The 17,199-nt window shown below is 47.3% G+C and overlaps 1 protein-coding gene across 1 annotated transcript; it reads right to left on the bottom strand.

The window, feature by feature from the left end:
- Positions 1-273: 273 nt before the first annotated feature.
- Positions 274-4,775, bottom strand: LOC144134218 (uncharacterized). Its single transcript, XM_077667177.1, has 4 exons — positions 4,695-4,775; positions 2,765-2,877; positions 2,002-2,169; positions 274-327 (listed from the first exon to the last, which is right to left on the bottom strand). Exons 1-4 carry the CDS (start codon positions 4,732-4,734, stop codon positions 274-276), a joined length of 375 nt encoding a protein of 124 aa, XP_077523303.1. The 5' UTR covers positions 4,735-4,775.
- Between the last annotated feature and the right edge of the window lie 12,424 nt (positions 4,776-17,199).

Below are 17,199 nucleotides of genomic sequence, written 5' to 3' on the forward strand. Positions count from 1 at the left end.
GTTCAGGTGTCCAACGATATGAGACAGATACTGCGCCATTTCCTTTCCCCCCAAAACCAATTATTATTATTAAAGGAAACGGTGCAGTATCTGTCTCACACATCCGTGGACACTTGAACCGCGCCGTAAGGGAAGGAATAAAGGAGGGTCTAAGAGAAAAAAAGGAAGAAAGAGGTGCCATGCGTGTGAATAACTTGTCTGTATAGATTTTTGTTGCTGCTGGATAGTGAAGTTCACAAGAGCAAGGTGTCGGCTAGTTGGTATACTGCATACCTAGAACAGCAGCGCCGGGAAGAAGACGACGGACGGAGGTAAAGACAGACACAGCTGAAGTATACCACAAAACGACTCGAACTTACATTTAGGACCCGCAGCGGTGACTTAGTGACTTTAGAGTTCGGCTACGCACCCCAAGGTCGCAGGCTCCAATCCCTGCCTCTGCGGCCGCGTTTTGCTGGAGGTGAAATACAAAACGCCTGTCTGCTGTGCGATGTAAGCGCCCGTCAAAGAACATTGGGGCGGTGTAAATTAATCCGGATCCGTGCATTACGGCGTCCCTCACAGCCCATGTCTCGCTTCGTAACGTTAAATCCTGCTATTTACGATATAAATTTTCTTAACACTCAGAAACCTTTGCAACAGGGTGCGCGAAACCCCCTAGGCATGTGAAATGAACGCAGAACACTGCTTTCTAGGATGGGCACCTCCGCGCTTAACGTGAGCGTTGGTCCCGAAGGGCACCCGTTTTCGGTTTCTTAAAGTGTGCTTTAAATGAGTTGAAATAAGCTGAACTGATTGCACAGTGGCTTCGTCCCACCGAAGTGAGTCAGAACGGGCATAAATGAGACCTTGAACTTTGTGCAGATCCATATAGAGGACAATTGAGGATCGACAAATATACGTTAATTTTTCTTCAAGGAGCGTGAAATTTCATTTTCCGTCATTCAGGCACGTTCCTCCCCCGAATAAAAAAAATGAGCCGACGTTGAGGCAGCGATCGAATGTCGAGCGTTAACACACCTAACGTAGGTCGACGGTTCGAATCCCTGCCCCCAGCTAGACTCTAAATGAACTAGCAAATTTATGCTGCACGAGACGTCAGATCGTACGCCCCCACACTGTACGCACCGACAAGCGATTGAGCCGCAGTTTTATGAAGATTCGTAAAGACGTGGAATTGGGGGTACATAGGTTGCCGGTTCGAATACCTGCCGCGAGCTAGGCACTGCCTAAACAAATAAGTTTATGCTGTACGAAACTTTCAACCGTATGCCACCATCCGAAACATTCTGCGGCGAACATTCCGGCCACAAATATTACACCAATGTTGGGACTAAGTGGCCTGACTTTGACGCTTGCTAGACAGGGATCGACATACCGGATCCACTTTCAAGTGGATTTTTTAAAATAATAATAATTGGTTTTTTTGGGGGGAAAGGAAATGGCGCAGTATCTGTCTCATATATCGTTGGACACCTGAACCGCGCCGTAAGGGAAGGGATAAAGGAGCTAGGGAGCGAAAGAAGAAAGGAAGAAAAGGTGCCGTAGTGGAGGGCTCCGGAATAATTTTGACCACCTGGGGATCTTTAACGAGCACTGACCTCGCACAGCACACGGGCGCCTTAGCGTTTTTCCTCCATAAAAACGCAGCCACCGCGGTCGGGTTCGAACCCGGGAAGGATTTTTTTTTAATTTCCATTTTCGGAACATCGTCTTGTAGAAAAAGCACGTGGAATAATTTTCCTTTACTTCGCTTTAATTCGTAACCGAAGGGACTATACCGGATCGAGATAGTTTGCCTCCATGTTGTTGTTCCCGGGCATTACGCTGCCGCCTGTTAACACTTTATTCTATGCAACCACCTCGGTTACCGTGGGAACCACTGGGTTACGATTTGCGCTATAACAATAACGCTGAGACCCGAAACGCGAGTAGTAGAGCTGAACGCTCTTAAAAACGAATTGAATACCTTCCTCCCACTGGGCAGCAATTCGTACTCACGTAGAACAGGCGCGGCAGGTAATAGGCCGATGTGGCGCTCATCATGCAGGACAGCATCATGTAGACGCCGTTGAAGCCGAACGTGCAGGCCGTGCCGGCCAGGAAGCGCACCGCCTTCGAGTCCCTCTTGCCGGTGGTCATCAGCACGTACAGGGCGACGCCGCCCACCTGGCGCAGCCATACGGCGGATGAAACGAGCAAAGAGATCAGCACGTTCAGCCCAGTAGCAACAAACAAATTATCAATTGTATTTCCTGAACTTCGTCCACTAAAGTCGTCATACCCAACAATTCTGGACAGAAGCATTTTTGAGCGGGAAATCGTTTATAAACGCGATTTTTTCATATGATGTAAGATTTCACTACAAGAATGAACATATCCGCAGATCACCCGACAGCAGTCTTGCATTTTGTTTTCTATTAACGTGTTTGATACCGTGAAAAGCGTTCCTTCCCCATTGGCTTTCTACGTCAGTCTTAACTGTTCGATGCGCTAGATGGAAACATTTGATAAGAAAGATATTGCAATGCATCAATAGAATGGACAGTTCACTTCAATAATTCTATAACACTATGTTATAATTTTATAATTTTCATTTTTTTTCCCAGGATGTTCGACATGAGTAGGGCTAATGCGGTTTTTTCCGATCAAAATTGCTTCCCAGGGGTGCAACCTCCCTCTTTAATCCGCCCGGACTATTGGCTGACCGCCTTAAGAGGTCAGGCGAGGCCCGTTTCGTCAAAGTGCAGGATGCAAGGCTCACTATCTCCATGAGGTTCATAAGGCCGTTAGGCCTCTCTAGGTAGTCGTGGAATCCAATGCTGAACACAGGCCTCCTCCTGATTCCGAGTGCAGGCGGCTGCAAGGTGACGAAATCTGGAGAAGAAATACACGACGCTATAGGTGAAAACACCGTTACGCGGCAGTACCTGTGCTGGGAGCTGCGTTATTTTGTTTTCTCTTTTATCTTTCTTTCCTGACGCCACCTGTAGGGCTTTGTGCAATAATAATCTGCACCAAAACAATGCATTCTATATTCCGGAATGCAATTAACTGCCATAGTTAAAACATACAAAGTTTTGCGTCACCAAGTTACATCCAGTTGTGAGATACGCCAGCTCAGACAACGACGCCTTGTTAACTTCGACAAGTGTGGGTTCTTTAATGTGCAAACCAATTCCAACGCACGTAGGTATACTACAGCCCAGATGTTGCTTCTTGTGCTGATATGGTGCCATTTGCAAAAAATTACACATCAACAAGTGACCATCACCAGTGACGTCATCAACGGCCATGTAGCCCATTAATGCCAGTAGATCATAGGACCCATTCAACCCTTTACACACAGGCTTAGCTGCCTTAATTACATAGCATCAGTTGAAAGGCTTCGGGCCACGTGGTTTGGTTTGAGCGATACAGTGGAGTTCTTCAGCACCCCTAAGGAATAAATGTCCTAAAATGTAAAGACGAGGCCCTTTGTCACCCTGCAGGTATTTAATTGTAGCGTCAGGCGTACCATACATTCCGCATGGCACAGATGAGAATCAACCATGAGGCATCAAGACTTCCGGCCAAAGGGTGTATTACATGACTCGCATGACTCCCTTGCACAACATGAACCCCTTTAGAGCTGGTGCCTAAACAAGTCACTTTACGTGAACACTGCTGTTGTGGACGAGCACCTCTGCCCAAAACCGTATTAGTCCTAACACAGTGAGCAGCGGAGCTCCCCATAGCCTCGGAGCCAAATGACAGGTGCTCTCGTGAGGGCTTGTCTCGAAGAGAGCGTGATATCCCTAATGAAAACACCACACGTCCCAGGGATGTTCCACAAACTTCGCATTATACTGTCAGCCAAGGCACCTCATATACCTATGATGTATATGCGACAACTATATGCGACAACTTGAGTCCATGGGTTGCAACGAGTTTCCTCCTTATACAGCCTGTTTACTGAGCACAGTGCAAAAGCGCGGTTATAGTCATCAGTCCATGTGCTTGCAGTGGGGCGCAAAGCATCGTTGGAGCGTCTGTGACATAAAAGACTCGATTTTAAAACTCTTTCTGACAAAGGGCATTTGCATTTTCGTGCTTGGAGTTCTACTCGATCGGTCATGCCAGATATCCATAGGGTGTGCCTACTACGTACCTTTCACCGGAACACAGCTTCCGTCGTCGCAAGAAGTCCTACGTACCTTTCCACAAAGTGAGTCGCGAAATATTTATACCGTCTCATGGACGTGAATGACTGGTATAGGGAGCAGTGCAGCAATGCAACACCCGGCGAGATTTTAACCAAATTGCTACAGAATGTGTCATGACTTAGGGAGAATAAGCGTAGCTCACGCCTGTAAGCGTTTTTCTTCAGCTTAGCGACAGCGTACCCAACTCATGCTCTCTTTCCATTAGACCATTTCTTCGCGGGCACCAGTTTGAAGGCTGTAACAGTATATACTTTGTGGTAAATACGACAGTTCAGAACTGTTCCACAAGGCGGCAGTAACTTATGTATTCGCCGCATGCGCCGCTCAGCACGGAGAAAGAAAAAAAGGCCAAACGCTGTAGAGCACCCACGCCTGTTCCTCGCGAGGGTTCACATTTATCGGTTGGTAAAGCGGCATTGCGCCCGCGTTTCGCTTGTCTTCGTCACAAACCACAGATGTCTACGAAAAGGAGCCAGGTAAAGGCCGTACCTGGATCAGCAAAATCGGCAAATTCGGTGAAGTTAGCCATCGCTCCGCCCTAGCCGTAGAAGGCAACCTCTTCTTCTTCTTCTTGTTCTCCTTAGTAAGCATGGGAACCTCTTCACTTCTGCTTCTTCTTCTGACAACTCTGAAAAACCCACGCGAGCGCGAAAAGATTCACTCGTTTATGTGCAATCTCATTCAAGATTCCTTCGACCCTTATTGAAAATTATATCATCTTCATCTTTAAAAAAAACAGCGCGAGGAAAAGGGCCCGATGTAAAAGAAATAAAATGCACAAGAGTGTGTTCACTTCTCTCGTTTCTCATGCTCTTCACAACCCAACTCGGTCCGTGCTCGTCCTGTTGTCTCTGTCTCGTCCACTCCTTTTGCGATGTTTTTAAAGATGAACCCACACCAAATAGCCCAAATGTCTACTCTAGTGTATCATCTTGCCTCCATATTTGCCCCACTAACGCTGACGTCGTTCATACGGGGAGTAAAATACAGTTCATCTGAATCAAAACACCATCGTTTTTTTTCCTCCAATCCGCCACTGCAGCGAGTCATGGAGCCGTTCCTTTTCAACTCCATTTTCGTCTGCGCAGCGCACACGGGTATCACTGGAACGCTGACAGTTTTCGAATAAATAAATACAAAGTGTTGGTGCCTTTACTGGAACCGACGTGCCTTAAGATGAACACGTGCCATGTCTTAAATTAGTGCATATGCCGTGATATATTTTACCGTAGTGTGTCATGCATAGACGAAACGGTAGGAGCAAATCGCATGCTGTTCCGAAAAAAAAAACAGACCAACCGAGCACATACAGACACTGAAACGAGCAAAAAACTGAGGTTAAAGAAGTAATCTGTGGAAGAAAGATGTAAATGGAAGCGACCTATCTTTAACCTGATTAAGAGGGTAGCCTCAGTAATCTTGCAGTGGCATATCTCACTCCACGATGCATACAGACAGACCGTTGAGAAACTGCGCAAAAAATTCAACAAGACAGGCGCATGTGTTGCACGCAGACTATTACACCTGCCTGGAAGAGCAGACGGATAGGTTTCCACGCTAATGTAAGTACGCGCAGAAATGATTGATTGCAGTGTAAAAAACAATTGTTCTGCTCACGTCCAACAATCTCGGACAAAAATTTTGAAAATTCTAAAATTGTAAGATAGTGTTCTGGAAACATTGAAGGCAATGTTCCATTCGGTTGATCACTTCTTGTTACTCAAAGGAAGTCAGTGTCACCGCCCTCAAGCAGACCCTCCGTCCGTCAACACTAGAATCACGCCGTGTCGTTTCCCGCCTATGTTTACTTCATACATTTTATCATAACACAAGATCACGACAGCCGCTATTAACCGTCCCACTACGAACGTCCTCCCGGCTCAGTTACGGTGACCCGAAATAGCACGCAGCAGTGGCCACACGTCTGCTTACAACAACTCATTATTTCCCAACGCAATAGCACTCTGCAGTTCACTGTCTAACGACATTGCTTCATGCACTGATCAGTGATCACTAACACCTCCACGAGAAAATAAAAATTCATCTCGTATTGATTTTGATCGCTTCTGCGCACTTTGTAGCGAATATTATTTAATATGTCTTTGAAGAGTGGTGTATCGCCTGCTGTTGAACCGTGACATGAATACAGCCACTGTTATGTTTGTAAGTTTGATTTTGTTTTATGCATGTTCACATCACTTTCACCGTTGCAAACCAATATGTCCCCCCTTATGTAATGCCTTCGGGCCTTAAAGGAAACAGTAAATAAAATTTAATGAAATTCTTCTAATATGCAGCAATTTCTTTCTTTCAAAGTGTGTCCATCGAACGCATCCAACATTTAAGACAACCACAGAAAACCAATGGGGAACGCTTTTGACGACAGCAAAAAGTTCATAGAAAAATATGCAAGACTTATGTCAGGTGATCTGCGGATATGTTAGTTGTTACAGTGAAAACTTACATTATATGAAAAAAGAAACGCGTACATAAACGGTTTACTACTCAAATATGCTTTCGTCCAAAATTGTTGGGTATGACGCATTACGTTTATGGCATGTGGTCAAAGCAACGATAACATCTCCGTAAAAAATCCGCCTCACTGGGTTTTTGAACAACACAAGTTGAGAAATGCCGACCCCGAGAAGTAATTTATTTTCAACCCAACAGTTCGAGACCAACTCGGTCTCTTCTTCAGGGGTGACTGAAATTCGAACCAGGAGCAGCAGGGATCGGCCTTCGCTTTCCCTTTGTTAACACGTGGCGAAGTCCATAAACGCAGGCGGAGGGGAGTGTTGGATGTCTTAATCATGCACTGGCTCTTAAAGACTCTTTTGGGGGGAAAACGAAAAAGAACTGTATTAGAGAGCTGAGTACATGAAGTGTCCTTACAGGACGGTCTACGACTCTCTTCACCCATACCCGATGTTTGTAAAATGTCTTCCTCCTCTCCCCGTCGGCGCCAGCCTCTACCGCTCAGGTCGTCGAGTGCCGGAGCCATCTCTATTTCACAGCGGACGTGCCACTTAAGGCCGTGCGGTGTTAATGTGGCGTCTCGGTTTTGTTCCCTTCATGTAAGGGGATACTGTTCGCGTTCGAGGCCACTTCTGAATGGCGCCGCGATGTATGGCTGGGCTTCAATCCCGTGAAGGCCAAGGCTGCCGACCAAGCCATGGACCAGCCTGTGAATTCCTCTACTGGGAGCCAAGGGAAACCTCCAGCTGCGCCACCGCCGCCTCAAGCCGGTGCAGCGAAGCCCCTCGGACCTCCCCAAAACGGCGGCTCCAAGACGTGGGCAAACGTTGTCAAGCAACACTCCCAGGTGAGCGGCGCCGGCAGGGCAGCTTCTCCCTTCGCTCCCCCTTCCCAATCCCAACAACGGCCAATCTCTGCCGAACAAAAAGAAATATCTGCTCTCCGCGAGCAGGTTGCAAATTTTCAAAAGCGCCTCGCAATAGCGGAGGCCCGCCAAAATTCCCCCAACCACACCTCTGCCTCACCCGCAGCAGAGGCAATGGAAAGCGACGCAACCCCTTCAGGACAGGCTGCGCATGCCCTCACGGCACTCGAGGCGAGAGTGAGCGCGCTCGAAACTCAAGTTAACAACAGAATATCCGCATTGGAAACGCAAATCAATGCCACACTTACGGCGGCACTCAACAAAATTAGCCACCTTGCGGCATCTATCCCGAACCTCATAACCGCTCAGTTCGCTCAACTCACCCGCGCTCCCAAGCGCGCTGGCCCGCTCAAAACCTCCGCAGGCCGGCAGCTCAAAGCGTCTAGGCGTCGAATCGCCGGAGAAGAAGAAGAGGTCCCCTGTGCCATCCTCAGTACAGAGAACGCTCCTCTCTTTGGAGCCACTGGCTCTCAAGCCTCCTCTCTCCAAACTCACAACTCTACCCTTGATCATGGCGGGCGCCCCTAGAAATAGGAAGCATCCGCGACGCAATTCGATCCCTATTCAAATTGTACAGTGGAACTGTCGCGGATTCAAGGCACGCACAAAGCGAGCCGTTCTACGCCTTTTCCTTACAACGTTCCCAGAATTACCTGCTGTGGTGGCCCTTCAGGAGCCAGGAAATGGCGCCACCCTTGCCAGTTACACGGTGTACCAGCAGGATGCGCATAGCTGCCTCTGCGTACATAAAAATTACACGGCCTCCCAGGTTGACCTGGATCTTAGCGCTACTTTCTCCTATGTAATGGTGACGATCCTTCCGCTACGCAAACAGGACCCCCCATTGCACATACTCAACATTTACTGTCCCCCAAAGCTACCAAATGTTACATTCGCAGATATCTTCAGCCGGGCTTTGAAGGTCGCGAATCGGGATCCCCTCATAATCGTTGGGGACTTTAATGCTCCCAGCACCTTATGGGGGTACACACGTGAAGAGAAACGCGGACGCAAGTTGGCGGAGCTTGTTTCCACACTGGGCCTTACTCTTCACACGGATCCCGCGCAACCCACTCGTATAGGTAACTCCGTTACACGCGATACGTGTCCGGACCTCACCTTTACGAAAATATTCGCTATGCAGATTGGAGGAACACCGAGGAATCCCTCGGTAGTGACCACTGCATAATTACCACTACAATCCATACCAAGCCACTCACAAGACCACAGGCCAATGCAAAACTACCCGACTGGACCAAATTTAGGAACAGTTACACCAATCCTCAATCGATAATGGACCAAGGATACTCAACGTGGTCCCAACACCTAGTATCCCACTTGAAATCAGTCGAGCAAAGTGTTCAACTCTCAGAGGCGAGCCCGGCGGTGGATAACCACCTCCTCCACCTCTGGGAGGCACGACACAGCCTAGTCCGCCGCTGGCGTCGTCAAAAACACAATCGGAAACTCAAAATTCGCATTGCGGATATCACCCAACAGGCGGCACAATACGCGGCCCAACTCGCCGACTCCAATTGGGTGCACCGATGCAACACTGCAGCTCGGCAAATGTCGAGTCGGAGTACGTGGCGCCTCTTCCGCGCTCTTATTGATCCGGCACAAACCCGTACTGAGACACAAAAACAGCTTCAAAGGGCTATACATAACTTCACTGGAGACACGGCCAAACTGGCCGATGCGCTCCGCGACCAATATTTGAGTATACACCAGGATCCCCGTGGTCAGGCGTACTCGTATGCCGGTTCCGAGAACGCGGATTTGGATCAACCGTTCCAGCTCCATGACCTAAAAGCAGCCCTGGCTAAAATGAAACGAGGTACAGCACCAGGCCGGGACAAGGTGACGGTGAAGCTTATTGCCAACCTCCCAGATCCCGCCTACGAAACTCTCCTCGATTACTTCAACACTATCTGGATTGGAAGCACACCACTCCCCATAGATTGGAAAACGGCACTAGTAACTTTCATTCCCAAGCCAGGTAAAGCCATTAACACCGACAACCTCCGGCCCATCTCCCTCACTTCGTGTGTGGGGAAGCTGATGGAGACTATGGTCCGCGACAGATTGTCGGCTTTCCTGGAACAACAAAACATTTTCGCAGACACCATGTACGGTTTCCGCCCACACCGGTCCGTACAAGATGTCCTGTTGCAACTTCACAAGGAGATTCTCGACCCCGTCGAGCACCCCAGCAATGATAAAGTAGTCGTCGCACTTGACCTGCAGGGGGCTTTCGACAATGTGACCCACGAGATCATCCTATCCCACTTGTCGCAAACACATTGTGGGCGCAATACTTTCAATTATATCAAACAATTCCTTACAGATCGCCAATCCTATATCCGGCTACAAGACACAGAATATGGCCCATATCAACTTGGTACACGAGGGACCCCACAGGGAGCTGTCCTCTCGCCATTACTATTTAATCTGGCCATGATGAAGCTCCCTACCCAGCTGGCGGAGGTCGCCGGTGTGCAGCACGCTCTGTATGCGGACGACATCACCATCTGGGCAACACAACAATCGGTTGGAGACATCGAGACCAACCTGCAACAAGCGGCAGCTATAGTGGACGAATACGCTCGTCGCTGTGGTCTTGAATGCTCCCCGAGCAAATCTGAATTTGTGCACATACGCCCCAACTCAAAGTGCACAACCAAAATTGCCCTTTCCCTACTTAGCGGACCGATACCTGAACACATGGAGATCCGGGTACTGGGGCTTTTCATTCATCATAGGCGCAAGATAGACACTACCCTAAACAAGTTACGTAAGGTGGGGGACCAGGTGGGTCGGATGCTCCGCCGGGTGTCCAATAAAAGGGGGAACTACGATGCAAAGATGCCCTGCGGCTAGCCAATGCATTCGTGACCAGCCGGATTTTATATTCGGCTCCCTACCTCCACCTACGCAAATGCGATGAGAATGCCTTAGAGGTAGTTCTCCGCAAGATTTATAAGAGAGCGCTCGACCTCCCCATAACGACGTCCAACAAGCGTCTCCTCGGTCTGGGGATGACCAACACCTTTGGGGAGTTACGAGAAGCTCATCTTAACAATCAATACTTGCGCCTAAGCAAAACACCTGCGGGGAGCCGCCTTCTAACCCGCTTACACATTTCCTACGCAACACATACAGAAGAACGGGTCCGCATCCCTGAAGCCTGGCGCTTTGCACTCCAGGTGCGACCCCTTCCGAAGAACATGACTGCAGACACCCATGATGGTCGCCGTATCGCGCGGGCGGAGGCTATTTCTCAACAATATGGCCACAAGCCAGGTGTCTTCTATGTGGATGCGGCCGGCCCACACCATGGGGGTTGGTACACGGCGGCCGTCATCCACCAAAACACTACAGTTCAGGGCCTTACTTTCCGTGCCCCAAACATTACATTTGCGGAAGAGATCGCCATTGCACTGGCCGCCGCAGATCCAGAGTCCCGAGTCATTATTACGGACTCCAGGGGCGCCTGCCGCAATATTGAGCAAGGGTACATTCCAGACCGTGCTTTCAAAATTCTCCACGCATGCGATTACACAGGGTTTCCGACCCATCGTACCATCGTGTGGGCTCCGGCTCATGCGGGTCTTGAGGGGAACGAGGCAGCCGACGCTGCCGCCCGCGCTCTTACTCACCGGGCGTCGCCTCATCCGCAGCCTGATCCGGAATTCAATTTCAATCCGGCCATCACCTTTAAAGAGATCACCTCTCTTTATCAAAATTTTCATGGTCTCTATCCCCCTCCCTGTCAAGGCCTCACCAGGGTGGAGGAGCGCTGGCTTCTCCGCCTCTATACCAATACTGTACTGTGCCCGGCAGTACTTAAGCACTTCAATTCTTCTTTCTCGGGCGCGTGCCCACACTGTGAGGAGGAGTTTTCGGACACCTACCACATGGTGTGGGCATGCCCTTCCAATCCTGCCTACCCACCCCACCTCCACCCCACTCGAGAGGCCTGGGAAGCTGCCCTGCGCGGCTGCTCTGAACTCCATGCCCAACAGGCATTGGTAGCTAGAGCCCGGCCGCTGCGGAAGCTACAGGGATCCCGGACTAGGGCTCCCTCCTAGTGTTTGTAAGGGACGGGCCCTTCCGGCTCGCCCCATCGACATCTCACTGTAAATAGAAATAAAAGTTTTCCTCCTCCTCCTCCGTGACTAGGAGGGGGGGGGGGGGGGTCGAGGAATATAGCCGAGCGAGTGGCTTTTTGGAACTGTTCCTTTACATCCAGTGCGGTCTGAACACGATTATTTTCATTTCTTTTTAACCTGCCTACACCACTTTACGTTCCTTTACAGGGAGCGGTCCTGGAGTCCTATTCACCGTCGCCTTTGTCATTGATCAGAGGGGAATAAAGAGTTAGAGGAGAAAATGGGGAGGGAAGGCGTGACGAAGGGAGGGACAACAAGTGAGGAGGAAAGGAGATGTGGATACGGAAGAGGCGTGCCGAGGGCAGAGGATGCAAGTGGTAGGGAGTTGTTTTATCGCAGAAAACAAGGCGACGTAAAGCATGCGGTGCCCAAGAAATGTAAATCTTAAATTGTGAACCGAACGACTTAGAATACGCAAATGAATGCCGCACATTGCGTGTTTCCTCAACTGCAAATTGCATTACAGAGCGAACCAGTGGGAACGTTAATCCTAGTCGTATCCATGCTCAGCTTTCCTAGATATTCAGAAACTAGAGCTATCTGTGGGCTGCCAGATGCGAGAACCGCGTAATTTCACGTAGATATTTTGAACAAGTAATATTTAAAAAAAATAGAGAGTCCCGAGAAATTCTGCTAGAATATCGTGATTATCATGCATGCCAGGCCCTTCCTCCTTGCTGCAATACTCAACCTATGAACTGCTGCCTGCGTTCACGCCAAGTATTTCCGATGGCCAAAGAAAATCATTGGAATTCACCGAGAATTCGAAATACCGTGATTTTGAGCATTCAGCGCCATGTAGTACGTAGTGTGCAAGCTAGAAGTGTGTGTCCAGATTTCCTGGGCTTGCGCATAGAATTCGCACGCGACATAGGAATTTTGGTGCATGGAAATAAATTCAAGATGCTGTAAGTTATTCTGCTAGTGTCCTCCATGGTAGACATCATAACCACACTTCCCACTAAAGGCACACACTTCCCACTAAAGTGAAAATATTAATTTACAGTGCATTTATATTGCAACATATAACTTATTGTCTCATGGTCTGGGGGAAAACCACCACGCAAAATAAAATGAAAATTCTAATTGCCCAAAAACGATCAATTAGATTAATAGCTAATGTGCCATGGTGTACTCATACGGGTACCTACTTTGCAAGGTTTAATATCATGACAATCTCAGAGTTATTCCCATTCAAGTTAATATCTATGTACAAAAACGCTGTTTCCACTAATAATGAGTTCCTTTTATCAAGTTTCAACCTGACTCGTTCGATTCCATTCTACAATACACGGAACAAAATGTCATGGTGCGTACCTTTCTGCCGCAGTACACACCGTAAGCAGTCACTGACATATAGTTTATCCCATTACCTCAATATTCTGCAAAAGAACAACGTAATACTTGAAGAGACTTCACGGCGTAAATGAGTGACACTTATTCCTATGTTTGAATGTACATAGCTCGTGATCAGGACTTATATATATATATATATATATATATATATATATATATATATATATATATATATATATATATATATATATATATATATATATATATATATATATATATAGTTTTGTGTAACCTCCTTCATTTTACTTGCATTGTATCTCGGGTGATTGCAAATGTTTCCTGTATATAGAAATATGGAGTAGTTTTTGTGAAATAACGTCCAATGATACTAGAGGCGTACCTTCATGCAAATGTCAGATGTAGATACTTTATGGCTGTATTTCTTTTGTGTTTGTGAGTGCGCTCTTCCACTGTTGTTGTGATCAGCTGCTGGGCTATGCACCCCGGCAGAGGGCGCAGGGTGGCTCTCAAGCTGCAACAACGCAGCATTTTGCCTTGCGTCCTCTCTCCTCTGTTGCTGATGTAACCTTGAGAGAGTTAATAATAATATATATATACATATATATATATATATATATATATATATATATATATATATATATATATAAATATATATATATATATATATATATATATATATATATATATATATATATATATATATATATATAGAGAGAGAGAGAGAGAGAGAGAGAGATCATATCAATTCTAATAGTTAACTTCTAACCATTGCAGACAGGCACAGCAATAGTTGTGTCAGTTTTTAGAGTTTCGAAAACGCGATTACCCTCGCCACTGTGGCTCAATACATTTGGGCCGTTAACCGCGCATTTCGAAAACCGCGCGAAATCGGAGAGCGCAGCTTGACGTCCATCGAGTAGCGTCGCTCCATGGCGCACATGCGTCTCGCATTCCCTGCCCCGCCCGCGTGGTGCTCGTCACTCCTCGTCACCTTTACTAGTTAGCAAGACAAGGCTTCTCCTTGTGACGTCCGCCAACACTTGTATTACTATGCCGCAAGAAGGTTCTATTTACCTAAAGAAAGCTTTTAAAAGATTAGTGGCGGGCTTCCCTAAAAAACCTGTTCCTGGTATGTACCACGACCCCACAGCGTTCAAACAGGATCTGAGATGTTTCAAAATTTGACTCTATGTTTACGCTAATGCAGTGCGCAATTCAGCGTGAGCGCGTGCAGAGTTTCAATAGACGGTATGCGTAGGGCTACTGTATACGTACCTATAGAATAGTGCGTTTTTTTTTTCCTTACATCGCTCGCACCTCTACTGGCTAAACGCGATCGTATGATTGAAAAACATCCAAGTATTGCTGAGAAGCCAAATCCTTTGCATCGTTTAGCACTAGCCCGTTGCTGACAGTTCATTCGTGCACTTACTGTTATCGTGCTCTGCGGCATTTTATTCTGCCCGTGTGCACATGCTCGCATAAAACGATCAATAACGCGCAATTTTGTCACTGGTGATCGCTAGTTGCAAAAAAAGAAAACTTTTGTCATTTGTGGCGTTTACAACAGATGGCGCCACCCACCGACATGGCGAGTATTTCGTTCGTAACTCATTGAGGTAGGCCTTGGTGAAGTCGACGCGTTACTAGCAAGCTGTGTCCATAAATGCAGCAGTAATCTGCATAGAATCAAGCAAGTTTGGAAGCCAGAATCAAGCGGATTGACCGTGCACTCGCTCTTATCACTGCAACAAGTCCGCCTCTTGCATGCAAGAGTTGCGGCTTTCTCTCAGAAGGTGGATGCTTGGGGGAGCAATATGGCACATACGCGCAGCCACCGTGCCCGCAACTCCACATATGCGGATATGCAAAGTGCTTAGTGCCATCTCTTAGCGCTTTGACAACTAGGCCCGTCATGCTGGTCCGGTCGAGAAAACGAAACCGCCGGCCTGACGTTGGGTAAACACTGCTGCACATCGTGGGAAAGGTGAATGCACCATACCTCCACGCCATGCACTCTGCCAGGATATTAAGATGCGTGCGGAAACCTTCGTCTTCTCGATTACTCCTTTTTTTTAATACTCTGCCCGAACATATTAATAACACCACATCCATGGCGAGGTATCCTGTGGAAGCACGTCGACCCCTTTACAGCTTTCGTTTGCTGCGCTCATCAGTCACAAAGTCGCACATATGATATGTTATTAAATTACGGTATGGACCAGACTATTTTTTGATTCTGACCAGAAAAGGAGCCAATCGCGTTCATTTAGTAACTCTCAGCCAGCGCATGATCAATAGGACGTAAACATCTCGACACACACTTGAACGACGAATTAGATGTGGCAAATTATTTCCTACCTGCGTAAGCGGTGTTGCTTAATTTGCCGGTAAATTGTGACCATGCACATTCAATGCGTCTCCATCTGCAAACGTACATCGGTCGAGCCGTGACGTATGCTAAATTGCATTCCAAGAACCATGTGCCGGTTAGCGCTTAGTTCTCTATGGGCTCCGTGCGCTGCAGTTTGGCGCGCGCGAGTGGCGCCACCTGGTTAACAGCGGTGGCGAAAGGCGGACGCAGCCAACGCAGCTCTCTGGTTCAGTTTGCAGTGCGCGAGGCGAGCGGTGAGGTGTTTCGTCCGGAGGCGAGAACAAATTTGGATAATTATGGGTGCTCTACTTACTGCTGTCTTTACTCAATGTCATAACAGCTATAAAAATACTGCAGTCAAAGTACCGAATATATTTAAACGCTTTTCTTGGACATCGTGCATGCTCGCTCATGCACAGAGGGTATGCTGGAAATGAGTGCACTGTGGAATTAAATTCATGGTAGTGAACTGGGAAATGGTTTACATTGACTGGGGTGTTTCGAACGTGACATCATTGGTAGGAGCTGCTTTATGTCTTTATGTAGAGTGAAGGAATGCGTTCAGTCAGTCACAGGAAATGGCCTACGGTGAAGTTCTTGGAGCTAGCATCTGAAGTTTAAGTCTTCGTTTGTTATGCTCATCTGTGGTTCAGCGTGTCAATTTTGTTTCTAGTTTTTTTTCGTGCGTGTGTGTATGCAGTGGGAGCGACGTCGTACTTTTGAGAGTGCTTATGTCGTTTTTCACATTGTTTCACCTAAGCTTTTGTGTATTTATTTGCATCATTTTATTTCCTTCAGTGGTGTAAAATTTTGTATCTTTATTTGTTGCATTTATGAGATCTCAAATCCTGTTCTAGACGAATAAAAAGAAAAATAAAGAGTGGTTCAAATTTATCTATATATTTCTTGGATTTCACAACATCACTAAACCCTTAATTTCGGGAATTAATCTTTTGATTTTAATTAGGTTTATCGTCCCAATGCAACGAAGACTATAAGGGGCGCCATAGTAGGAGGTTCCAGATAATTGCAACCACTTGGAGTTCTTTAACGTGCACTGACATCGCGCAGTACGCGGGCCTCTAGAATTTTGCCTTCACCGAAATGCGACCGCCGCAACCAGGATCGAACACGAGACATTTGGGTCAGCAGCTGAGCACCATAACCGCCGAGCCACCGCGGCGGCCTTTCTATAGTTAAGTATTTACCAAAAGAGAAATACGACCAAAACAATTCATGTAATTGGTGCCTTCATGAAATTCCTGAAATGAAACTGCTCTAACTGTGGATGATACTTACCAAGTAACCCATCGTCTTTTTGTATGCTTAGAGCTATGCTCCTCTGAGGGAAATATATAAAGTAAAGCAGGGTCAATCGTGCAGGATGTAGAGCACTATCATCTGATATTTATGTGTAGTAAGTTTGCGTTTTTCGCATTTCTAGCCGACCATTCACATAGTCGATGTCACAGTGGATGTAAATTACATAGCTGATTTCATTATTTGGGTCAGAGCCTTGTTTCTCAAACTGTAAAGGTACTTAATTAATCTCAATGAGCTCAACTGCGCTGCCAGATATTGCAGTGCCGTCGGGACTGCAACACAATCATGGTTGCACGGAATCGGTGATCAGCCCAAAAACGAAATGCAGCAGTAGTGGCGTCAAGGCTTTCAATGCGTTGAAATCCGCAGAGAAGAAGGCGTTGACTTAGAATGGCATCGCGGTCAGTG

The sequence above is a fragment of the Amblyomma americanum genome, chromosome 5, assembly GCF_052857255.1.
Source record: "Amblyomma americanum isolate KBUSLIRL-KWMA chromosome 5, ASM5285725v1, whole genome shotgun sequence".
Classification (NCBI taxonomy): Eukaryota; Metazoa; Arthropoda; class Arachnida; order Ixodida; family Ixodidae; genus Amblyomma; species Amblyomma americanum.

Bases quoted from the DNA above. Each gene is read 5' to 3' on its own strand.
- LOC144134218 (XM_077667177.1), bottom strand. From the start codon at position 4,734: ATGGCTAACTTCACCGAATTTGCCGATTTTGCTGATCCAG. The intron at 2,170-2,764 runs GTGAGCCTTGCA...TGGCTGCGCCAG, and splicing joins TTATGAACCTCATGGAGATA to GTGGGCGGCGTCGCCCTGTA. The intron at 328-2,001 runs GTGAGTACGAAT...GGTATACTTCAG, and splicing joins ACCTGCCGCGCCTGTTCTAC to CTGTGTCTGTCTTTACCTCC.